Raw genomic sequence first — 25,662 nt, 5'->3', positions numbered from 1 at the left:
AGCCCCACAAATGAAATGATTAAGGAGAACTATTTGAGACCAGTACCAAGTGGCACAGGATCAGGGATTCAAATTTGCTTCCAGGAGAATCTCTTAAAATTGCTCAAAATCAGAGGCTCATTTTTATTTTGACACTTTATTTAACATTGAAATTCTTGTGAGTTTTGGTTTTTTTTTATTTTAACAGAATAGCTAAAACTGCTAAGGAAAATTTAAGACATAATTTAGGATTTCTTTAGGATTATATTTAATGAATCTTATACTATTCAGAAGTGTTCTACAAAAGATTATACTGTTGAGTTGCATCTAAATTCCAAACAACTTTTGCACCAAGCAGTGTTATTTCAGCATTTCACATCTTTTCAAAGAATCTCTTCTCAGTATTTTCAGCCAGTCAGAAAAGGCTGGGAGACTTGCAGTCCTTTGCTCTGTCAGGTCCCTCTGTTTTCAGGTGACTGCATTTAATAATGATAATTTAATAATGGTAATATTCAGAGTTAATGACTGGGGAAGCCTTGTTTTCCAAAGGTGTTTTTGGCACCTGGGGGGATTAATCCAGCCAGGGTCATGCTCTAAACTCTGTGAGACCAAACGGGACCCCCTGGACCTCTTTGCTTTCCGCAGAGCCATGGAATTTCAGCCTGTGAAATATTTGTGTTTTCTCAGCTAGCCTGTGTGACTCTGAAAGCATTAACAGGGCAGTTAAAGGACATTTAAACCACCTGAGGGTTCAGGTGGGGCAGAAGTGAAATCCCCCTGGGTTCATCCCTCCCTGGGCTCCCCCTCCCTGGGCTCCCCCTCCCTGGCAGCACAGAGCCGTGGAGCAGCTCATCGCGATGGAAATGCAAACAAGGCTGTCAGGGCATTTCTGCTCAAAGGTCACTGGTAAATGACAGACACTTAAATGCTGTTTTGTCTCTGTTCCACAAGCTGGAAAATAATAGGATTGGATTTTGATCAAGAGCTCTGTTTTATTCCCTCCAGTCATCAGCTTTGTGGTGCTCCCAACACTAAGACAAAGCGTAGCTGGTGGTAAAGGGAGGAGAGCTCTGAGGGTTCATTTGTTTTTTGGATTATTTTGGAGTTCAGCTGTTTATATACAAAGAGCCTTTGGGATATGGTCTGTTTTTCCTGATGGTTTCCAACCTGAGGCTGCTGGCCCCAGGCTGGCTGGTTGCTGAGGCAGCCCTTGTGACACCCCAGCTCCCTGGGTGCCCCAGTGCTGGCAGCTGGGGCACAACAGCACACAGCCAGTGAATATCTCAGTTTTCTGACCATTTGATACAGGGGCAAAGCACAGCTCTTCTGCAGGGAGGCAGTTTCTGTTCCAGCAAAGAGCCATGGGTGATCCTTACCCCTCTGAGCTGGGGAGAGGAGTCTCTTGGCCAGCAGGATTGGGAGCAGAGTCATATTAGCCCTGGATTGAACATGTGGGAATGTGATCTTGACGTGCAGAATGGCAGTGTCCTTACTATTATGTTCCCAACTATTTAAAATTAATGTTTTCTGAACCCTTATGCAGCCCAGTGTCCACCCTTGAAGAGAATAATGGAGTGCCATGTTTGGGGGTAATTAAAGGCTGCTGCTGTCAGTCCTCACCCAGCAATGTAGCCTTTGCTCAATGTGCCTCAGTGGGTGGAGACTTCACCCTGCGTTTGAGCATTGTATGGTCATTTAATTTCATTTCTAATAGTCTTTCCACTTTCATTATATCCCCTGAATAATTCCGGTTTGGAGGACAGTGCAGTAAGTGACTTCTCCCTAATCTGATTTCTGATTCTTAGTGGCCTGGATAGACCAGCATTAGTTTGCTATTTCAATCTGATCCATCAGAGTCCTCTGCTGCACAGGGTTGCTCTTTTATATCACGTAGGTGGCAAAACCACAGCTTGATGCAGCTGGTGTCCAAGGCAGAGCCAAGCAGGTCATGTGTGTGTGGAGCAGAGAGGATTATCAGCCTCCCCCTGTGCCAAAACCAGGGCAGAGGCTGAGCACAGAGGTCTGGTGTTGACCAGAGCTGTTGAGGAGAAAAGGGGCCTCTGCAGCCTGAGAACAGGGTGTGTGAGGCAATGCAATCATAACTTTATATATCAAATGAATACTTTGTTGTGTGGATGCTAGAAAGCTTCATTTGACACCCTTTGTCCCCCCAGTTCTGCAAATAATGGACTTTGCAGGTGGACTCTGCTTTGGAGTGTAACTGGAAGTAGAAATGCCCCTCAAAGCATTGGTTTAATGTGTCTGGTGGAAGCTGCAGTTCAGCCAGTAATCAGTCATGGCTGAACAAGGTGAACAGAGCACCAGGGTGGGGATTGGCATGGGCTTTGGGATGGGAAGCCATTCCACTCCCCTTTATGAAGTGCCACACTGCTCCTTGCTGTCCAAACCCTTACTGATGGATCTGGACTGGAAAGAGAGAAACCAGAAAGGGGGAAGGTACAACTGTCTTCTCCTGAATTAAGGCACCTGAGTGTGGTAGAAAGATGCTCCATCTGCCATTCCACTGGAAAATCCTTTCTGGGAATTGGGTGAGGTTGGGAATATTCTGGGGATATGCCAGGCTCGTGGGCTCCCTGGAAAGGACCTTGCAGTCAGATGTAGTTATGGCCTCCCACCTTTGCTCCAGAGCACCTGGCTCAGGAAAAGCTCAATGAGCAAATCACTGACAGGGCAATGAGGAGAGGGTCAGGGTGGGAAGAGCTTTGGGACCAGTGATTGTTGGATTCTGGAAAAGGACTCCATGAGTCTCAAGGAGTTTGAATATGTTCCTCATCCTTTTGGGGTTTCCCTTTCTCCTGGAACCCTGTCAGACGTGTTCATTGCTCAAACCCAATGAGATTTCTTGACTTGGCATTGCGAGGCTGCGTGTCCAAACCCAATCTGAAATTCCACCATCCTCCCTAGCTCTCTCCACCAGCCCCAACCTGCAGGAGAGCACATGATTCTCCTCACATCACTCAGCTTGTGGTTAGCAGGGCAGGAAGATGAAGAAAACAGCCCCTTTTTCCACAGTTCAGCATGTGACTGAGGTGACGTTTTGTTTTTTTGCCAGCAAGTAACAACGATGTGGTTGAGCTGATTTTTCAATTCTCAAAGGTCTCCTGCTGCTTTGCAAAGTCTTTTGCAAAATCCCAAAGCTTTGGAAACTGCTGGATATGATTGCACAAATCCCAGAGCAGCATGTGCAAAAGTCAGTTGTTCTGCTGCCTGTGCCACCAGTTTAGATAAACTGAGCAGCAACTGTGCCTGCCCCCAGGCAGAGGTGTCAGTGGGAAAAGGAGCACTCTGGGACAGGGTGGATTTTCCCAAGAACTGTTGAATGTCCCTCTCTGTCGTGCATCACCATCACAGGTTTCTGCTGTCACCTTTTGTCATGGTTTAGCCCCAGCTGGCAGCAAAGTGCAGCACACCCAGTTGCTCATTCTCTCCCTGGTGTGGAGGAGCATCAGAAAGAAAAGTGAAATTTGTGGGTTGAGATAAGAACCGTTTATTAATTGAAATAAAATGTAATATATTCATGCTAATTGTAACAATAGTAATTGTAAGGACAAAGAGAGAGAGAGGAGTAAAACCCAACACAATTGATCACCATGTGCTGACCGATGCCCAGCCTGTCCCCAAGCAGCTCCCAGCCCACTCCCTCCAGTTCATATGGTGAACCTGAGATTCTCTAGTACAGAATATCCTTTTGGTCAGTTCTCTTGGCTGTGCTTCCCACCAGTTTCTTGTGCACCTGCTCACTGGCAGAGCATAGAAACTGAAAGTCCTTGATTTGGGCTAAGCATTTGTAAGTAACAATTAAAACATCAGCGTGTTATCTACATTATTCCCATGGCTAAATCCAAAACACAGCACTGCACCAGCTAATAACAAGAAAATTAACTCTATCCCAGCTGAAAACAGGACACCTTTAAGGAGGACTAAGTTCAGCATGAGGATGAAACTACAAGTGAGAGAAATATCCCTGTGGACTGCATCCTGCTGCTCTGGTGGGAGCTTGGCTTAGGTCTGAGAGTGCTGACGGGGCCATTCCACCAGGGTCAGGAGCAAGCTGGTTTAAGTCCCAAGCTTTCTGAGTGCCTCCTCCACTGAGGTTTTCTCCAGCTTGGCAGTTCCAGTGTTCCTGAAATGTGCCTGATGTAGGCACAGGGTGAAATGGTTCCTTGACCACACAGAAACTACTGCAGCTCCTGGCCCGTCCCCTGTCACCTCTGCTGTTAGAGAGCAAGGCAGGGATGGGATTTAGGAGCCCACTGACTCCTGAATCCCCCAGGAAAACTGCTTTGATGTGTACAGATTGTAGGCTGGCTGTAGGATGGATATGTATTATGGGGATTACTGTAGTGCTTATGCAGTGATTGGAGATTTTGGTATGAAGGCTTAAATATTTTATTCTAATAAAGGGATTGAGTGTTTCAAGCTAAAAGCAGAAGTTTCTGATATCTGAAATAAACAGCTATGAGGTAGGTAAAAGTGGTAGCAGGTTTGTGTGCTCGGTGAATTCAGCACAAAAAGCAGGATGCATTAAAGACTGATGGATCAGTAGTATTTGGAGGGTTTTCCAGGACAAGCTTATTAGAAGTACAGAGTGATTGGCACCTACAGCTTTGACTCTTCCTGGTGGAAATCTTTTCATGTTCTGGTTGTGGGCACAGAGGTGGGTGAGCCTCTGTCCTTTCTACATCGTGCTGGATCCAGCCATGGCTGAATTCCAGACAGATGTTAAAATCTTTGTCTCCTTTTTGTGCCTGTCTCTGACATCGAGAGTTTTGGGGTAGGGTAAAAACATGCATGAATCTTGTGGTGCTCACTAGGTCTGGAGCCAAGGTCTAAGCAGAGAGAATTCCTCTAGTATATCTTGCTTTTCTTCCCCAAAACTCCTGTATCTGTTGCCTCCAGTTAGAGGTAATGAGAAGAGTATCCAGTACCCTACAAAGCAGCATGGTCTGTTCTCCATTTCCAAACCTTTGTGGCTGTTGCTCTACTTATGGGTGGATCAGAAAAATAATTACCTAAATGAACCAGGCGCCGAAACACCGTAAGTGATCGTGTACTCCACAGAATAACAATGATTAGGTCACCCTCCTTGCTTATCTCAGGTTCCCACCCTTAAAATAAGGGCAGCAATATTTTTGCTTTTAAAAGAGCAGGATTAACTTGTTCATGTGTGAAGTATTAATCGTTGTTGTTATTATTACTCATATGGATGGCAGGGAAGCACCTAATGAATTCTGGTAATGTTACAATAGGCTGTGGTTGCTATTGGCATGACTAACCCTGGACAAATTTACTGGGCTGCCTGTTTATCCCGAAGCAAACTACGCCATGTACTTGTGGTCCCTCACCAGGAGAGGTGGCCACGAGGTCTGTGTGGTGCTGATGGTTTTGTGTTCCCCTCCATCCTTTCCAGCCTGGCTCACTCAATGCAGTGTCTCACATGTGCCTCTCCAAACAGGAGCTGCCCCGGCTGTTTCCTTGCTGCCCAGCAGTGGCAGGGGCTCTCCAGAGCCATTCCTTCCCTTCTGCTTTAAAAGACAGAGAGAAGCAACTCAGACTTCCAGCTGTGGATTTTGGATGCTTTCCAAAAAGTGAGTCCTTTGGCTATCAGAGAATCAATGCAGAAAAACAAATTCCTTCCAAGTGTGTCCTTGATGGAGCCTAAATGTTTTTCACCTTTTTTTTCTTCATAGTGTTTGCAATTACATTCCTTAAAAATCTGCCAGGAGTGCCCTGGGGTACATGGGGTGAGAGAACGGGATGCCACATGTGTTTATTTGGGTAGGTAGGAGTGAGAGGAGTCTCTGCTGTTGGCTCTCAGGCAGGTGTGACACCATTTACCCCCTTCACAGGCATCACTCAGGGAAGGAGCAGCATTCCAAGTGAGCTGTCCTGCCCAGGGGCTCTGCCTAATCCTCCAGGAGGCTGTGGAAGCCACACACCCCTTTCTGGTTAGGGCCACCTCTTCCCGGCTGCTGCTGGCCTGGGGCCCTCACCATCCCCACAGATGGTTTTGGTGCTCACCTCTCCCTCCTCCCAGTGAATTTTCAGCCAAAGGCCACCTCTGGAAGTTGACTGTGGGGTGTGTTGTGTCACTCCCTGTGCAGCTCATGACTCAGCAGTTGTACAAGTTTCATACCTGTCAAGGACATGCCAGAAACCACAAATGTTCCTAAGCCAGCAACAGCAAAAGCATCTGGGAGTTTCTGCTCAGCTGAAGACAGCCCTGTCTGCAGTAGATTTTCTTGCAAATTGGTTTCATTTCATTGCCAAGAGATGAGAGCAGGAAAAGGATGCCAAGGGATGAGGGCAGGAAAGCCAGCATCTGGATTTGCAGAGCCCAGAAAGCCTGAGATCAAGAGAAAAAGTGACACATCACTGTGCACTGCAGTCTCTTGAAGGGAAAGCAAGGCCATGAAGTCACAGAATATTTTAGGAAAATCTCAGGCTGTGAGATCAATTAAAACACTGAGGTGCAAGAGAGCAAAATGCAAACATCTCTGCAGGTGTCAGCCTGAAAATGTCATTATTCAAACAAGCACTGGCACGGGAGCAGTCCTGTGGTGTGTGAGCTGTGTCCTGGTGCCAGACCCTGGGCAGGAGGGCTGCCCTGCTGCTCCTGGAATGGTGGCTCACCCAGGAAGGGGCATCTCCTGGCACCCCAGAATGCCTCCCAGAGCCCTGCCAGCCAGAGAGCCAGGAACACGTGCCAGCCATGGCAGGATCGCTTCCCACTCGGCACAGCAGAGGCTGGGGCGCAGCCTTGATGGTCTCATTCTGTTGGCTCACAGGAGCTCAGCTGGCAAGGAGAGCTGTGACAGCAAGAGCACAGTAAGCCCTGTTCCCTGCCTTCCTCTGCCACCCCCTGCCCTGGGCAGGGATTTTAGGATCCGTGTGAGGGTGTGAGGGGCAGGGAAGGGTTGAACAGTTGAGGTTCTGGCGATAGAATGGCCCATCTTTGCTCAGGGATTGGAGCTGTGATGCAGCCAAGATAACAGTGATTGGCGTGCCCTTGTCTGGGAAGGAGGGAGTAGTTAGGGTGCAGTTGAAGGAGTGGGAGGAATCGCTGCCTGCTCAGGCCTGTGGCTGATGGCTGATCCTGGGAAAAGTGGCACCACTGTAATGGATGGAGAGCGTGGGTGGGGGAGAGAAAGAGGGGATGGTAAACAACCAAGCCTGGTCCATCCTGGCTTTCCATCCTGCGTTAAATTAAAACATGCCAAGGCTGATGTTGTTGAACTCCATGTCAGGCCGTTCTCTGTCATGCTTTTCCCTCCCCAAAGGAAAACTTTCCAGCAGCATGTGTTTAACAGTGAGTGTTGCAGGCAGAGATGGGGATCCCCTTGAACTGTTGTAGGCATGGGAACCTCTCTAAACAGCCTTGAAGTCATTTTCCCAACATGCCTGGATCCCAAGTGTGTGCCAGATCCCCATAAGGGCAGTTTGGCTGGGATCAAACAGGCAGATAATGACAGGAGATGCAAGTGATTGCTGTGATTGCTGGGTGAAGCCTATCTGAGCAGAAGGGGGAGGCTGAGTCCTCATGGAAATTCTCTGCTTTGGACTGGCCTGAGGCAGGGATTGAAGTGGGGCTGAGGGAGGATTCAGCCTGTGATGTGCCAAATGCATCAGGGGGTGACAGAATGGCTCAGCTGAGCACGGGGACAAAATATCTGTGCATGGCTTGAGCACTGCTCAGTGTTTGGATTGCAGAAAGTTGCATTGGATAAACGACTTTAAGCAAGATAAATTATTTGAATGCAAGAGGGAAGGGTGGTGCTGCTCTAAGCATTGCTTGGGCTTTCCTACCAACTCACACGATGCACAACCAGCAGATCCCCTCCCTCTGCCCCGTCCCTGTCCTGGTGTGACATGTTTGATAGTCAAATATTTCACTGCTAGGTTTGGGCTTCTGCCTGGATAAAATACATCCCTGGCACCCTTCCAAGAGCTATTTATAGCAGGAGCTCCTAGAAGACAGTGTGACAACTCCAGAAAACAAGGAATTGCCAAATCATCCTGCAGCGAGCAGCAGCAAATTAACCCCTCGCCAGACACACCCACGGGAGCCACACATGCCCAGAGCCCCAGACCCTGCCGAGGACTGGTACCAAGTGACTTCATGAAGGAAATGCTGTGAAGAATCAACAAGGACAGCTTAAGATTCCTGCACAAAAAGCTGTGTCATGAGGTGCCCATGAGGTTTTTGCCCTTCTGTCGAGTCCCATGGATACAATCCCTGAGGACAAGAGGAGCTGGTTCTCCCTGGACATGGCACACACGGGTGTCTGCAAAAACACCTCCACTGCAGAAACACTGATCTCTGCCAGCCCTCAAGCTGCTCTTGCCTTTGCTGCACACCTTAAAACAAGGATGTACTGAAGAAGGCAGCACCTCTCCAGTGTGACCAGTGACAGGTACCTGCACGGCTTGTTCCAATCAGGTAGATGCAATTTTTACATCGAAAGTTGTTTCTCCTTTCGCAACTCCCCAACAGCAGATGTTTCTTTTGCCCAGTCAGGAGCAGGTGGGCAGAGGTCTGTAGAACAATCCAGGCTTTTCTTGCCTGTGTCATTGCAAAGAGGTGACCTTGACCCTCCCTGGGTGAAGGGAGTTCAGTGTATAATTGAGGACTGAGACAAATCCATGAAAAACAACAACAACAACAAAACCCCAAGGCAGACATTACCCAACTTCAGTGTGGAGCAGAGTGTCCTGTCCAGTGTATCATCCTGCCTCCTTCCTCATCCTTCTGTGTAAACACCATTTACGTGTGGGTTTATACAATCCATGTGTTCCCTGCAGTTCTGGGATCCCTTCACTTGTTCCACCCACTGGACTAGTTGTAACAGGCACTAAATTATGGGGGTTTTGTTGCTTGCTTAGTTTATACACCTGCAATTTCCTGGTTTATATGTCCAGAGGTTTTAGCCTTTAATTTAATATTATTCATAGATTTTATTGAGTATTAGTTCACTTTGTAAAGCACCTTAATGGGCAGTGTCTGTTTAATTATATATGGCAAAACCTATAGAAACAAAAGAAAATTGACTCAATTTGTTACAGCTGGGTTACAAAGATTCCCCGAGGTGACTGAGCATTGCTTTTTCTTTTTACTGTACTTCACACATTTCCAAACTCGTGTCAGCTCACTTCTCATCTAATCCTCTTCCTCTGAAGCAGCCTCAGCGTGGCTGCTCCTCCTCCCTGAAGCCCCAAGCCCCACATCTTGTCTGAGGCAGGAGGAAGGAGACTGACACAGTTCTGCGAGTTGTTTTTTTTCCTGCTGCTACTGGAAACCTGCTCACATCTATTGCGGAGATGATCAAGAAGCATTTTTCTACAAGTAAGCCATGGCTAAATGTGTCTGGATGGGTTAAAGTCCCCCTTTTATGCGGCACTGAGATGGTGTGTGCCCTTGTGGAGGTGCTCAGCACAGGCTGGCTGGGTGGTGTGTGAGCTGCAGCTCTGGTTTGTGTTGCTGGAATCTCTTGGAGCATCAGCTCCGCCGTCTCCTGGATGCAGCATTAATTAAACAGAATGGCCCCGCTCCAGGCCCCAGTGGACAAGCATCCACATGGCAACTGTGAGCCTTGTCAGCAGCAAGAGATTAAGGAATTAATTGGCAGGGTTAATCTTCGTGTCAGGGTTGGAAATGAATTGTTAATTTGTTTGGATGAGTGTAAAGTCCTCTGGCAGCGATGGCAGGTGGGATCACATGAGGGAAGGGCTGTGAAGCTGCCCTTCCTGGGCACCTTTCTGCTTCACACCTCTGCCAGCAGACATCTCCAGCTCTCTGCCCCCAGGTGTGAGGCTCCCAGGCAGGGTTGGAGGAGCTCCTTGTGTCACTCCCATCCTTTCAGGTGACAGCACAGCTGCTCCAGCCTGTGACGTGGGAGAAGGGCTGGCTGCAGCTTGGGAGGGCTCTTTTTAATTCCAGCCTTTCTGATCTTCCTCCCTGGTGCTGTTGTCTGTCCCTTGTCTCTGGCTGTGCATGGCAAGTACTGGGTGAGGCCAACCTGCTCCAGGATATGAGTGAGGAAGAGACATGCTTGCACCAAAATGCCACTTTTGGGGCGCAGAGTGTAAAACTTGATTGGCCTGTGTGGACACTAAACCCTGTCAGACACTTCTCTCCCCCTCCAGGACACTGTAGAAAGAGAATCTGTCAGGTCAGTCAATGCTTTTCCCTTTCTGCTCTCATTTTACACTCAGTACAGCAGAATATTTCCTTTAGTATCTTTCTAATTTCTTAAGGCTACTGAATCGGTCACATCACATTAAGATGTAGGAGAAAAGCACTTCAGGCCTTAAATTATATAAATGAAATTGTAACTTTTGTCACTTGCACTCTTTTTTGTGCATTGATTAGTCTAATTAGTTCAGCAATAGGAATCACTTTCTCCTCCTGCTGGGGTCTGACATGTTGTGACCAACACAACCTGATTCTAGACGTGACATCAAATAGGACTGGCCTGTACAGAGACCTGGGACCTGTCTGGGTGTGCAACAATCCTGTTTAAGACCTTGCAGTCAAAATCCTGCTTCTGTTCTCACCTTTGTCAATGCCCATTGCCTCATTTATGGGGAGGCTGATGCTGTTCCAAGGTGCTGTAAAAAACCAAGTTTTTCATTGCCAAAAACTGGCTGGGTTTAGCCTACTTGCTCCAACTTTCACCCTGTCTTTCATTTTTCTCCTCAGCCTACAGGCAGCCAGGTAGCTGAATGTCAGCCAAAACTAACAATGATCTTTTTTTCTTTTGAAGGGATGGGTGTTTGGAGATTCATCAGCAGCACAGCTGAACCTGCCCTGTGTAGCTAAGAAGGCCCACAGCATCTTGCTGGCATGAGCAGCTACTCCAGTGAACTCCCACCTGAGTTGCCATTTTCTATTCCACATAAAACCACCCTTCACAGTTTCTTGACTTAAAATTATTATTAGTTATTTGTCCTAAAATGTCAATAATGCAGTGATATTCTAGCAGAGCTTTTCTGTACTGTCATTTCCTATTAATTCCTTAGAAATAGTGACAACATAATCTGGAACAAGACTATCACCTTGTCTATGCCATATATAAAATATTAATACTAAAAGTGGACTGGGTTCATCCTAGACCTAATTAGTTCTTTGGAGAATTTACTTTGTGCAGCAGCCTGGACTGTCCATATTGATGTTAACATATTATATAATCAGCTTTGGAACAGGCAGCAGTCTGAAGGCTGGGTTCTGTGTCCCTCTGCTAAGTCACTACCCTGAGGAGAACACTGAAAATCAGCAGAATTTGACTGGAAAACAAGAGCACAAAGGCCTGGGTTTTGTAAGGACTTGTAGAATGACTGATTATGTCCAAATCAACATTGTTTGCAAACTGTGCTCTCCAAACACATTTTTATCGCTATATATATAGCAGAGATTTTAAAAAATGAGTTAGATGTTCCCTTTTGCTGTCCAAAGAGGGTGGTGAAGTCATGGAACATGCTATTTTGATAATTTGGAACATGCCCCAGGAGCTGATTAAATGATCTCTCTTGCTCTGTATGTGAACTGTGCGTTTCCATGCAAACATCACAAGGGTCAGAGCTGCACACAGGAGCCTGCAGGATCTGCTCTGTCTCTGCCTGGCTTTTTACTACCTGTTTAAACACCATACATATTTTAATAGACAGTTTAATAGACAATAGCTTGTCAACTGAAATACTTCCCTATAAAAGCAAGCAGTGGATGAAGTGGAATTGCTACTGTGAATTTAATGGTAAGACATTTAACTATCATTTAGTGAGCTTTCTAAAAAAAATCTAGGACCAGTATTTGAGGTTTTGAATTTTCATGAATCATGATTCTGCTGGTTCTGGTGCTTGAATAGGCCCAGAAATTCCTCCCTGGCACAGGTGCCCAGAGAAGCTGTGGCTGCCCCTGGATCCCTGGAAGTGTCCAAGGTCAGGATGGAAAGGACTTGGAGCACCCTGGGATGGTGGAAGGTGTCCCTGCCATGGCACAGGGAGGAACAAGATGAGCTTTAAGGTCCCTTTCAACCCAAACTATTCTGTGATTCCACAATCCTGAACAGCATCTTCACCTCGACTTTCCATGAAGAAATTTGCCATCTTCCCTCAAAAATGGAAACAGGAAGAAGAAATCAGCTGTTGTCTGTTGCTCAAACCCTTGGGAGGCAGGACCTGATGGAGATTTATCATCTCACTCCTGGCTCAGGTGAGCAGTGGGGCAGGTACAGTTTTTGTCACCTCTTTCCCCACAGCAGCAGGGTCTCTGCTTCAGTCATTCTGCACTCTGGTTCTAAGGTTGCTCTGATGTATTTATCTTTAGATTGTTGCTCTAATCTTGTCGACAGGAAACAATAAAATATCCACTCAGATTAATATGTGAGATTGAGAGATCCAATTAGCGCTCACATCCTTCAATCCTTACGGGTAAGAGCCCCTATTACATAATAACTATGGGTGGGAGGAGGCCCTGTTTGATCAATTTGTTCCAGTTCTTGGTTATGAATAGTTCAGGGAACTAAAACAGTGACAGCTGAAGGCATAATTCCCAGATCAGGGAAGAATTAGAGAGCTGTAGGGTAGAACACAGGTATTTCTTGACATAGCACCAAACCAGAGATGAGCAGCACAATGCAGATTTGACACTTTTATTAACAAAGAACCCATGGGGCTCATTTATTAGTACAAAATACAATCATGTTCCTGTATGTTAAACAGCTTTTTTTATTTTGTCTCTTTTAAACTGTTTCACAGTTATCAAAACAAAGCCCCTGCATATTGAACTTATTATTGTGCAAACAGTAATTATTTTTAAGGATCAATTTCTGCACTAAGCCAAGTGCCAGAGAGCAGAACTTAATCTTGTTTTCACCCCTCCTTTGAAGGGCCACGTGTGCTTCCTAAGAAACACATAATAGTTGACTTTTTTTGCAGCAAACAATCTAAGGCCACAGTTTATCTGCAAAGGATAGAAAACAACTCAAAAGATTTTAGAAAAAAAAAAAGCACACCTTTACCCTTCATACTGCTGTTTGCTTGACCATGATTATACCAGGCAGCACACATCACCTATCAGGTATTACAGTCCAAAAAGCACCTAATGTTCTTTAAGCTAATATTTTGAATTATTACCATGCAAGTTATTACACAACCAAATGACTTTTCAAGTAGCTATAATGGTATCTGTTTAAGGAAAAGATGCTTGTTCCCCTTCCAGATGTGAATGAAAATCCTGCACTGATTGTATGGGCAGGCCCTCACATAAAATAAAAAGGCATGAGAGCTACACCTGGAGACATAAATAATCATTTTTAGAATGTCCTTTCTAAATCTTGCACTCCAATTTTGGTTAAAGCTGCATTTGCTATAGAAAACAATACTAAATGTTGCAAATGAAAGGAGTAACTGCAGTTTGGAAACGTGAGTCTCCACCAGTCTGTCTTTCACACTGATGCAAAAGGGATTTGAGGTGAAGTGCTAGAAATTAGACAATGTAAGGAAGTTAATTAGACAATGTAAAAGACTAAAAATATATATCCATGTATGCCTGTAGAAAAATCCCTGCTTCTTAAGTGAAGACAGCTTTCATAAAAAAACATTTAGACTTTGTTTAAACTGCAGTTATTGATGGAATGAAGGAAACTGAATTGCTATTTTTGTAATTATCACATGAAGCACCGGGTTTTAACCCCAAACCCTTCTGTAAGACATATGGAGTATTTCTAGTAGTCCAAAATCCCCTGTACTTCAGACAGGACTGTAAACATGCATGTTGACAATGCTGTTTTCTGCTCCTGTAAGTGATCTGTTGGTGATTGTTTACTAATCCCAATTGATGGTTGGCAGGAAGCAAACATTCTACTTTTAAATGAAGGCAGCAGAAGGGCAAGTAAATGCTGTGCCTTCACTCTTAGCAGCAACAAACTCTCACTGTTCTAAATGACCTGAGGAAGAAAACATCAAAATATTGCACCAAAACAAAATTAAACAGCAAAAACAAACAAGGAAACACACCAACAAATATAGAATGGATAGCAAATGACCAGTGCAGCCCCTGACAATAGATCTTTAGACAAAAATGCAGGAGTAATGAAAAGCTTTGTGCCATTCCCAGAGGACTTTGTTCCCCTGATGTCTGCTTTCACTTCAGTTATAAGCTATGTCTATTCTGGGTATATTTACACCTCTCCCTACACCTCGTATCTCATTCACTAACCACAGAAACCATTTAGGGTCCCTTTTAGAACCTTGAAGTATACTGGAGCTTTAACAAGACTTTTTTTGGTCTCAAATCTGACCGTAAGTAAATATCCAAAACAGAGGTAGGCTTATAAAGGCTTTTGAATAAATAAATAGTGTCCATTTTGCTAAGTATACCTGCTGCTGGCAAAAGGATTCTCCCTTGCCATGCTTCCCCTTATCATGCTATCCATAGGCTTAAGATGCAGAAAAAGAACTCACAGTAGAAGAGGTTAGAATAATTCCCTTAAGAAATCCCTTGAAAGAAAGCATAGTGCATAAGCTCGTCTCAAAGTTCACTGTTTGTTCCACACTTGTGTCTTGCATTCAGGAAATGGTTGCCTCTATGATATTGCATAATAGCCATTCTGTCATCCACGGTGTCCTCAGGATCAAGATGAATGAGGAAATAGTACCACTTGGCAGTCGTGAGAAGAGCAGCTTCCCATCAAACATGAAGTTAAGACTTCGCTCTGTGTTGCAGAAGTGTTCCTTTTTTGGATGCAGACAGTGCAAAGCTGAAGCCCCTTGAACACTGGAATCTTTTGGAAATGTTTTCTTACCCCACATTCTGCTCTGCTACAGGAGTTCTCGACATCACTATTACATTCTTCCAGAGCATTGCAAACAAAATATAAATTCTTTTCTCTTCAGAAGATCCACACATCATCTCCTCGTACTTTGTGTAGTGTATCCACTTTTTGGAAAACATTCAGTATTTCACTGATGCATTTTTGTTTCAGTATTTTCAGGTACTTCTCAAGTATCCCAAGCTCAGCTGCTCCCGTTATCCTCTGTGCAGACTAATCCAGCAGGTTCTTTTCATCACCAAACGTGCTCATACCTCCTTCTCCATTTTCCTTTGCCTTTCTCATACACAGACTGAAGTTTGGAAAAAGAAAACTGTTTCCTTTTTAGCTGCACTACCAGCTTAAGCAGCAGAAAGATTAAGACACTCATCACAATGATGCTCATTACAAATCCTCAGAGCATGAATGAAACGGGCTGAACTTCTTCTACATCAGTTGGATGTGGATCAATCTAAGTAGAGAAGAAAGACAACAATTACTGCCTGCAATTCCTGCATTTAGGTATGTGTTTGAGTTTTTTCTGCCATCTGACAATAAAAACACCACCTGCTATTTATTTTCTTACCTCTGAATAAAGAGGTGGAGGCTGAAACCGGAACTCTTGTATGTAAGCAAAGACAGGACAACACAACTGTTCCTCACAGTCAATGGGAGGTGGATAAGCAGGAACATGTCTGGAAAACTCTTCCTCAGACACTACATCAGCATAATTTGGTGGTGCTGAAACACAAGAGATGCTTCTGTCATATTTCAAACGATTCACTCACTCACAGCAAGAACATCTGCATTACAGTATATCCAGGACCACAAGAACTGTATTCCAAGTGCACTAAACTCAGAAACACTGTTACTAAAATTATGTTCTCAGTAAACTCAGGTGATTCAGCAGGAATACAGAGAGTGCTGTGCTTTTAGAATAACTCCAGCAGCAAACCTGTGTTGTATCAAGATATACTCAGTAATGAGTAGAATATTCCCACCATCAGAAGTTAGTTGTTTCAGTCAGATGGGGTACAGAGAGAGACTTCAGGAAGGCTGGAGTTGGGGTAACCTCACCAATTGTTTTGGATCTTTTGAAGTTCTGAAACTTTTTGAGTCATATTTCCATTGCCTACATCCCTGGCAGTGCCCTTAAACTGGCACTGCACCCATCTGCTGCAGACAGTGCTGTGCTGGATTAGAGACAGTTCAATATGTATTTATTACCTTCAGGGTGTTCAGGCATGGTCAATGCCAGCCAACTCATATCCATACTAAACTGGCTGGTAATGCTGGAGTTTCTGCTTGAAAATCCAATACATGGAATAGTGCCAATCACCACAGGCATTTCAATCATCAATTTCTTAGCACCAGGAATATGGATATACACCTATGTGACAACCCCCAAACAGAAGAAAAAAACATCATGAGACCCCATTGAACGCTGCTCTTAAAAGCTGCCCTGCTCCCTACACTGCAAATTTAAAAATTAAGAGCTTTGTCATCCCAGATATGTTTAGCTAATACCCTGGCAGCTTTCCTTATTTGACAGCAGTTTCCTTCTTTCTGTAACTTGTCTCTAAGTGACTTTAAAAAATAAAAACCATCTTGACAAACATAATTATGCACTTGACTTTCAGTCTTATCTTCCCATTTCTGGAAAGAATCACTTGAGGACCCCATTCAGCTTGAAATGCTTTCCCAAAACAATCCCTGCATGTCTGAAACTAAGCTGCTTCTTCCCCAGAAAGAATTTTCCCTTTTCCACACTATTCCCATCTTTTCATCTCAGAATAATTTTATGACCTTCAGTCTCTCATGTATGTGGTTGATGATATTTATTTTTCATGGAATCATAGAATGGTTTGTGTTAGAAGGGATCTTAAAGATCATAAAGTTCTAATCCCCCTTCGCAGGCTGGGACACCTTTCTCTAGATTTGTATTTATTGTAGTTCCCAAGCTGAAAACCTAACAGCTACTCAGTAAATTCATCTCTTCCCAATTGAGTGCAATACCTAAAGTTTGTACATTTGAAAACCCAATACTTACAGCTAAAGAATATTCTACTCTAATAATGCAGCAGTCAAGTATAGATGGGGATACAGGTGGGATTTTCAGAGTTTTCCCATTCCAGGTATCTGTACTCCCAGAGGCAATGTGGTTTCCTCGGACATTGGCAACCATCTGACGGAAGGTTTTTGTCTTCCCACTGGCCAGGTAAGTTTGTGTTTGGAAAATGGCAGCTTTTGGAACAATCAAACGAGAAGAGCAGTTCTCAATTTCTGCATAGATTGGGATGGCTTCCCCTTAGAGACAGAAAAAGTCCAATGAATAACTGGTATTTACCAACTTTCCTCTGGGAGTATCAAAGCATGTTGCACAGCACGTACATCATCTGCAGTGTTATGAGAACAATACCTGGTAAGTTTCCTCAAGCCAGTTTATTTTTTTCAGAGTAGTATCCAGGCAAAATTATAGCCACCTACTATGTTTTACACATAAACAGTGATTCATTTTGAAACATTAAACATAATATGAACAAGCTATAAAAGCTTTATTTGCAAATTACACCCCAATCTTCCTTTTATATAGTACTAAATGAATTTCAGGATGTTTTATTTTCTCAATGTATCTAATGTTATCAAGATGAAGAAGCTGCTAAAGCTCATTCTTACCAAAGTGTAAACCTACAAAAAAAAGGATGTAAAAACCTAATTACATCCCAGTTAAGTATTTTATCCCCAGATAAAAACATTTTGTTGTTCTTTACACACAAATGTACGTGGATTTTCCGTAAAATTATTAACAGGACTTCCTTTCAAATTTATATTCCCAAGGGGAAAGGTAAGATGATTTTTAAAAAAAATTAAATTCATATGGATCTTAATTTACTTCTATTAAACAGAATTATTCCTTGAACTACAAAGTGTTGGCTTCACTGAGATTAAAAAAAAATCCCAATCTATTAAATGCTTAGTATTTACATTTTTAAGATAACTGCTCTTACCATTACAGTATCCCTTCCTCTCAATTTTGGCACTGAGAGACACTGGCCCAGAGGTGAAAAACCAACAGCCAACCATCTTCTCCTGACTTCTTAGAACAGGTGTCTATAAAATATAGAGTATGTTTCATTTTATGGGACAAAGCTCTCAATCACTTGCAGTTCAGTGTTATGCATATCAGTCATTGCAACCCAGCTCTAAAATCCACATGATCCAAATCCCTGAACTGCTCAGTGCAACTGTAGTTTTTGCCACCATGTGAAATGGAGCCAAGGTTTGGCAATCTGAACATTTCTCTTTTGGAATCCCAGTCTGTACTTAGATTGTGCTAAGTAACACAGACCAGTGTCTCTGTATGTGCTTGGTCTTCAAAATGAACTTTTTAAAGGTCTTATGGAGTACTGTGGTGTTTATCTCCTTGTTTCTCAATGCAGAAGAATGCAGAATTAATTTTATCTGCAAACAACTAACAGTTAAGCAGGTAATTTGTTTTTACTTTTGTATCTGTAACTAAGGACAAACAGATATAGACACTGGGCTAAGGGGATGCACCCTCATTACCTGCAAACCACGAAACATCCCCAAAAATGTAGAGGCATGACAAAAACCATCTTAATTATTCAAGGGCTGTCGCACTGGATGACATTTACACTGCCTGTAACGTTTTCATTAGAATGAACTCACAAGCACACATGCCAAGTATCCAAGGCAGGATCAAAGCTACTCAAAATGATTTGCTGGGCAGTGACACTCAGTCAATACAATAACGCAAAGTGGTTTCTTATTTTCTTCATTATAATGAAAAAAACCCTGTTGTTTTGCATTTTTGGTGGTAGCTTTGGAATCCATTAAGACTGGCACTGCCCTCCTGATGCGTCTTCTGTGCAATAACCTATGGTGTGCTTTGTCCTTACAGAATGTGGGTATGATGCCTTCAAACTCCTAACTACTGAAGATAAAGACTATTCTGCTTACAGATGTCACTGCCAAAATACCCTAAGTTCTCTCTAGAATGGATTAAAATGTAAGCATGTAATGAGGGGGAAAAAAGCCTGCTCAAAACATCTCTTTTCTATGTTCATGTCATGATGTTAAAATTATCCTACCATTTTAAATAAAATAGAAATGACTCATTCATATTTAAATGAATAACCATTTAGATCCAGTTGCTATCATGAAAGTGCAAGGTATAATTTTATATTATTTTCATAATATGGGTTGAGATAAAAGAATCCAGCTCATTAGCTTCCATCTTGCCTATTTACTCATTACTTAATGCCTGATCTTTCTTATTACTCTACAGTATTTCCAGTGATTATAAAAACTCAATGCTTTAATGTGGCCAAATCTGTCACAGGGAAATAACTGAAAGGATCTCTGGAGCAGCTGCATGCACACACTTCATGTTAGAAAACGACATGCAAAATGCAGGGATACGTAACATAATGGCCAGAGCCTAAATGACAGGCTGGGCATGATTAATACTCTTCTCTAATTACTGCTCCTCAACCTACTATTATTGTAGAGTTTAGGACACTGCAGCCCTGTGAATGTAGTTGCTCTGGTAAGAGTAACTACTCTGCACACACACATTACTATTATTAAGCCTGATTTATGCATCTGAAGCCTGCCTAACTTTTTGGCAGGAGCATCTCTGCCAGCAGGGATGTAATCAATGGTATTAAAAAAGCCACTCTGTTTGCTATTCACACAACCTAAGATAATCTATTTATAGAGAAAAGCTTAGGGAGCTTATATGCTTTCAGAAGTCAGAAAATGATGCTCTGGAATAACATGGGAAGGGTTATGGCTGGATGTGAATGCTGCTTGGGAATGGTTTATTTGCAGCTGGTTTTACAGGGGGGAGGAGAAGTGGGGGACCCTCTTACCAAGAGAGCTGGTGAGCTGACATCGATATGGCTGATGATCTGCAGCTCTGTCTGCACACTCTGGTCAGGCACAGCAGGCCTCTCCAGCACTGCTTTCACGTAGTACTGGATACTGCCATACTTCCCAGTAAAAGAGGTCACCAGAGGTCTGAAACAAGCAGTCATAAAAGCGTTACCTTCAATTAATAATTCAGCTCCAAACATTAACACTTCCTGCACACAATAAACATTTCCCAATTCACAGCTTGTACTTTTAGGGCCTTGGGGAAGCTGAAGCAAACGAGGCCTGTCTGCGTGGTGCTTGATTAAGACAAATATATAAAGCTGATACTAAAAAAAACACAAGTCAAACTACATTAAGTTAATGTTCCACTACAAGCAGCATCCAGCACAATCCCTTCAGGTTGGATTACTGAACTTACTCTTGAGGGAGCTGAAAGCTGAACGGAAATTCGTGTCTTCCATCTAGAAGAATTAAGTTTTCCTCACCTGTAGGACAAGAATGAATAGTATGTTTTAGTTATTCCAGAAATAGAACAAAGCAGACACTTTTATAAATTATTTATGTACGAAAACACCCAGATGCAAGAAGTTTTTATTGATCCCAGTGGGTTCTGGACTGTGGCCCATACTTTATTTATGCTGTGATGTGATTTCAATGAAAAACAAGAATCAAGGAAACATGGGAGACCTTGAGATTCAATTCAGGACTCTGGCCAATTTCTAATCCAAAATGGCTTCTGCAAAGCATAAATCAAGTTTCTTTTCAGCAGGACAGCAATTAATCTACCTTTCCAATTAACAATTTAACTTCTGTGCCGAAAAACCTGCAATTTACGGTCAGCATGAAGAAACACTACAAATACGTTAGCTCTCAATTTATTCATACAGGGCCTTCTGCCACAAAATTCACAAGGCCTAAATCTTTCCCCACATATCAGCCTGAGCTGCGTTTCACCATGGAACTAAATGTCGTTGTTCTGTCTTTAAATTTTTTTTTTTTTCAACGCAGCAGTGTGTGAGCGGCAGAGCTCCGGCACAGCAGCTTCCCCTGCTGCCTCCATCCGCCGGCTGCTTCCAGGCGCTTCCACGGCAGCTCCGCAGGCGCTGCCGGCACCGCGCACCCAGCGCCGAGGGCCCGGCGGACCCCCGGAAGGGCCGAGCCCCGGCACGACGCCCACACAGCGCAGGGAATCGAGCTGCGCATTTTATTTCAGTTTATTTTACTTTATTCCAGCCCCACTCGGTGTTTTTCAGCCCCCACACAGGGAGCCACCCGCGCGGCCGCGATGAGGAGAGACCGTCCCGGGCGCAGGGCGGAGCGCTGCGGCAGCGCTGTCCTGTCGGTGCCCGCCACCCGCTCCTCCGGCCCCCGGTGCCCCTTTCCACCCGGAGCGAGCCCCCTCCGCCTCGCCCAGCCCTGCCCGGTCCCACCCCCGCCGCGGCTGCGGGAGCGGCCGGGCCCGCGCCCCCCGGTCCCGCCTCACCTTCGGGCGGGTCCCGCAGCAGGCTCTGCCGGATGTCCAGGTACCGCACCTCCGCCTCCCGCCGCGGCCCCGGCCCCGGCGTCCGCACCGCCACCCCCCACGTGCCCGCCCCGGGCACCGCGCCGGGGCTCTCGCTCCAAGCGACGCGCGCCCGGCCCGCGGCCTCCAGGCGCAGCCCGCGGAGCGGCAGCGGCCCCGCCAGCTCCAGCAGCACCTGCCCGGACACCGTGTCCCCGCTGCAGTAGCCGCCGCCTCCGCCGCGCCGGGCCTCGTCCTCCAGCACCAGGGCCAGCGTCTTCACCGCGCCGCCGGCCCCGGGGCCCGGCCCGGCCGCCGCCATCGCTCCCCGGCCGCGGGGGAACCGCGCCCGCCCTCGCCGAGCGCTTTAAACCCGCCCGTCTCCGCCAGCGCCCGCGGCGCCGCGTCCCGCCCCTGCGCGCCGCCCATTGGCCGCCCCGCGGCCCCGCGCGCCGCCATTCGCCGCGGGCCGCCCCTGCGCCCCCGCCTCATTGGTACTCGGCGGGCGCACGCCCGGAGTGCGTCACGCTGCGTGATCGCCGCGCCGGGGCCAATCGCGTGCGGGCGAGGGCGCGTGGACAGCGCGGCGATTGGCGGGGCGGCGGCAGGGCCCCGGCGCGCGGGCCAATGGCGCGGCGCGGCCACCACGTGCACAGCCTGTGGGTAAACAGGGAGCGGGGGCGGGGCCGGGGGCGGGGCCCTCACCGCTCACCCCTTCACGCTCCTCCGTGACGGAACCCGGGCGGCGGTTCGGGGTCTTGGCCCTCGCTTCGCCCCTTCCTTTGGGCTGCCCGCCAGCCCAGCGCTCTGGGAAAGCCGTGTGCCCTTGGTGACCCCGCGCTGAGGGGATACCGTGTCTCTCGGTGTCCCCCGGGTGCTGCCCTGGGAGAGAGGGAGGCAGCGCGGCGCTCTGGGGCGGTCTCAGCCTCTCCCGCTGACAGCCGGGCTGGCTGGGACTGTGAAATATGGAAAAACGATGTGGTGCTGCTGTTCCCCCTCTGCTTTGCCTGGGGATTACCTGCCTACAGTGTGGAAACCTCGTGTCCACACAAATCATGTGTGTTTCTGCACCTTGTAACGCAAAAAGCGCTCTGGTTCAGGAACTTGTTCTTACAACCCCTCTTGGTACCTGGGCAGCGAAATGGGTGCACCCCGCTGTGTGCTGTCCCACCTGAGCACATCATCCATTGGTAACTCTTGGGAGACAGAATAAAGAATAAATGCAAAGCTTTGCTGTTATGTTTAGAGGCAGAAGCTTAGGAAACCCCAGCGGGCAGTGGAAGAGCGGTGAATGTGTCTGAGGTGATGGGCGGGCGCGGGCAGAATCATCATTCCCACAGTGGTGAGGGAACCCTCACCCACCCCAGACGTGCTGCAAACCAAAACGCTTCGATTCCTCTGGACACGTACTGCAATTCATGCTGTTCTTGGCCTCGTGGTGTTTTACGGTGGCCCAGGCGTCTCCCAGGAGGTGTGTGGGGTGGGTGATGGCTTTTCCACGGGTGACCGAGGAGTCATTTCCTGCTCCGTCACCTGCCTGCTGGAAGCTCCTCACAGCTGCATCTTCCTGCATTCCTCCATCCCTCTGGGGCGCTGCAAAACGCCCGCCTGGTGCTTCCCAGCTGACTCAGTTAATTACTGAAATTAGCAAAACTTGTCCTCGGCCCTTGGCTTTTAAATAAATAGCCAATGAGATAAATCTAGGTTTTCACAGAGCACCCGTGGTTCCCATGAAATGTGGTCTCATATTGAGAGTTCCTTCTGTGAGGAATTTGCCAAGAGCCAGGTAGGCCTTTGGAACATTTTTATTTGTTATAGGTTCATACACTCATCGTGTTAATCAATAGTGACCTGGGGAAAAGGAATGTGCTTACAGATGGGGTGAACTCATGGGTATTATTTCAACCATTGGCCATGCATTGTCCAACTCGTGATGAAAATTATGTAAAGAAAATAACTCTGTTATGGTGATGGTTGTTTGAATATTTAAAGAATTGTTGCCTGTTCACATCCCTTTGTGTGTTTGAAATAATTATTGACAGAAACTGTAAGTGTTGCATTGTAGTTGGGAATTGTGGTGTATAAAACTGTGCTATTTTGGTATTTTTTTAAGTTCAATTAAACTTAGACGTGCTTAGTTTTGCATCAATCTTTTCCTTGTATGCAGTTTTTCACATTGACGAGTATCAGGTTAGTTTTGTAGTCAGCCAAGAGACCATGATTGGATGTGCAGACTGAATATTTGCTTATTTGATGAATTTCATTAGGTACAATATGTGTGCGTGCAGACTGATTTTGAGAGTATGATGCAGCAGGGAAAAAAAAATCAAAATCCCACAACTCCCTTTTTCCTGCATGAATTAGATCCTCTATAAAAGTAATTAATTCTCTTATGGGTTTATGCGACCATTCAAACATTGCCTCCCTTTCATTCTTTGCAAGTGCAAATGAGCTAGATAGGGAAATGAATAAACATGGCAAATTGCTTATGAAACAAAACATTACCCAGAATTAGGGAGAGCTGGGAGGCTTCAGTAACTCCAGCAATTAGCCTGTAGAGGACACAGTTAATAGGCACATTTTGTCACAGTCAGGTGATACTTGTTCCAGATGTTTGTTTGCCCTTTAATATATCTTTTTTTTTTTTCCAGCAAAAATCAGAACCCGGTACTTGTTATAATTATCATGGAGTGATTGGTTTTCTCATCTACCCATCTTTTTGGTGTTTGAGGCATTTTAACTTGCCCACACAGTGACGTTGTGGCATGAATGGTGGAAGCCACTACATGACTATTTTAGTCTCTGACAAGCCAGAAGGAAGGAAGAGGAGATGAACACTCACAGTGTGGGTGTTTGTGTGTGCCTGGTTATCTAAATGTGGGAGTAGGTGTGACAGAGCAGGAGATATATTAACATGCTTGATTATATTTAATTCCATTCATTTTGCTGCTTTATTCAGGACTGTGTTAGAAAGGGCTGCCTGAAAAACTTGGATAATGCAAAAATTAGCTTGTAAGAGTAAAGAATACACAAAGAAAGGTCTCATTGGAGAGTATCCACAAAGCTGTGAACAGCTCTGGCAATAATCACAGACTCATCATGAAGGGAAAGGAAGTAGAACATCTTCCTGCAGTAGCTGCTAATATCCTGGCTCTGCTGGTTAATTTAGAAATGGCTGGTGTGGTCAGGTCACTGAATTTAGTTGGATAGTTTCTACATGCAGTAATTATATTTTAACTCATTTCAGTTCTTATGTTGTAAACAGGGCTGTCAGGGCTTGAACCTGCCAGAAGAGTTTTGGAAAGTGTGGAAATGATTCCAACTTTCCACAACGGGAAGGACACACAATATGTAAATAACCTTTTTTTTTTTTTTTGGTGGAAGATATAAGATAAGAAATGGTCTCAGTAACAGCTTCTTGTGCCAAGAAGGTTTCTGTTTTCCAAGAATCCAAGCTGGAGCTGGGAAGGAAGTGAGAAATTTGATGAGTATTTGCTGTCTTCTTCCTGCGTGAAGGGAGCTGAGACACAGCTCTTCATCATGAGTCAGGCACCAGGAGTTTGCCAACTAAGCCTTTCTGGTCTTAATAGCCTGGCAGCTTAGAGAGTGAAGAGCTATTTCTGCTACTGGAAGAGGACTTGGGGAAGTGTTTATGAGAGCTGCTAACAGCTAATTTACAAATTGCAGTCCTTATTTGAGATTGTTGTGCTTTAACGTCCATTCAAGCATCTTTCTTAGCCAGTACCAACACAAGGGGCAAAACCCCAGAGTCTGAGCTGCAGCTGAGTTCAGTGGAAGAGCCATGAGCCAGGATGTGTGTGGGTGAACAGTATGCAAATCCTGCCTTTTCTGCATGGGAGGGGGGATTTGTACATTTACCTCATCCTTTATCTGCAAGGAATTTCAGCTGTCTCAGTGGCTCTGGCAGATATTAGGAAGCAGTTGGCTGAGAGCAGCATTTACCCCTGAAAGCAGATATTACAGGCTCTGGAGTTCCACAAAAGCCCTCAGAATATAAGGCCTTTTGTTTTCCCAGATACCCAGAAATCCTCATTCTGGAGTTGTTTATGGAGCCAGGACAGGGAGGCATGGGAGACAATTCCTTTCTTTCCCTAGTTCCTGGCCTTTTATCAGTGAGTTCCTTTATCAGCACTGTGCCAGAGCTGCAGCCCTGAGTGCAGCAGGAATTCTCCCTGGCCTCCCAGTCAGCACGAGAAGGCAACGAATGGGTGCTGGTGACACTTGCTGTCATGGACAGTCTTTTATTGCTTTTATTCTATTACCAGTAATTGAAAGGTCAGCCAAATTTTCCTTAGACAATTAAGTGACATTTAGAGAGAGGAGATTGAGAGGAGCCAGAGATGCTTTTCTAAGTGATGTTGCCCAGCTAGTCTGTGTACGTCAGTACAGCCAGTGTGTAAAGCACCAGGATGGATGTTTTTAAGGGTTGTACTG

At 45.4% G+C, this 25,662-nt stretch overlaps 1 protein-coding gene and 2 long non-coding RNA genes across 7 annotated transcripts in view; 2 read left to right on the top strand and 1 right to left on the bottom strand.

Annotated features, from left to right (window-relative positions):
* LOC135280525 (uncharacterized) overlaps positions 1 to 12,427 on the top strand; it is a 78,681-nt gene extending 66,254 nt beyond the window's left edge. The window contains exons 3-9 of the long non-coding RNA XR_010347418.1: positions 5,456 to 5,588; positions 7,900 to 8,440; positions 9,178 to 10,169; positions 10,764 to 11,750; positions 11,862 to 11,934; positions 12,066 to 12,208; positions 12,323 to 12,427. This is a non-coding gene — a long non-coding RNA (uncharacterized LOC135280525). The remainder of the gene's footprint in view (positions 1 to 5,455; positions 5,589 to 7,899; positions 8,441 to 9,177; positions 10,170 to 10,763; positions 11,751 to 11,861; positions 11,935 to 12,065; positions 12,209 to 12,322) is intronic.
* Positions 12,428 to 12,631: 204 nt separating this feature from the next.
* On the bottom strand, positions 12,632 to 21,592 carry ARRDC4 (arrestin domain containing 4). Its single transcript, XM_064388518.1, has 8 exons — positions 21,190 to 21,592; positions 20,125 to 20,191; positions 19,703 to 19,850; positions 17,816 to 17,918; positions 16,858 to 17,114; positions 16,035 to 16,197; positions 15,394 to 15,548; positions 12,632 to 15,279 (listed from the first exon to the last, which is right to left on the bottom strand). The coding sequence occupies exons 1-8, from the start codon at positions 21,527 to 21,529 to the stop codon at positions 15,223 to 15,225; spliced, it is 1,290 nt and encodes a 429-aa protein (XP_064244588.1). The 5' UTR covers positions 21,530 to 21,592; the 3' UTR covers positions 12,632 to 15,222.
* A 387-nt stretch (positions 21,593 to 21,979) lies between these two features.
* LOC135280545 (uncharacterized) overlaps positions 21,980 to 25,662 on the top strand; it is a 40,138-nt gene continuing 36,455 nt past the window's right edge. For 2 of the 5 annotated variants that reach the window (XR_010347430.1, XR_010347427.1), the window contains exon 1: positions 22,015 to 22,993. This is a non-coding gene — a long non-coding RNA (uncharacterized LOC135280545). Of the gene's footprint in view, positions 22,994 to 25,662 lie in introns of all 5 variants that reach the window. The other 3 variants (XR_010347431.1, XR_010347428.1, XR_010347429.1) reach the window with 3 other exon arrangements.

This window comes from Passer domesticus, chromosome 14, assembly GCF_036417665.1.
Source record: "Passer domesticus isolate bPasDom1 chromosome 14, bPasDom1.hap1, whole genome shotgun sequence".
In the NCBI taxonomy this organism is placed as follows: domain Eukaryota; kingdom Metazoa; phylum Chordata; class Aves; order Passeriformes; family Passeridae; genus Passer; species Passer domesticus.
This window is presented reverse-complemented; position numbering and strand designations above follow the sequence as displayed.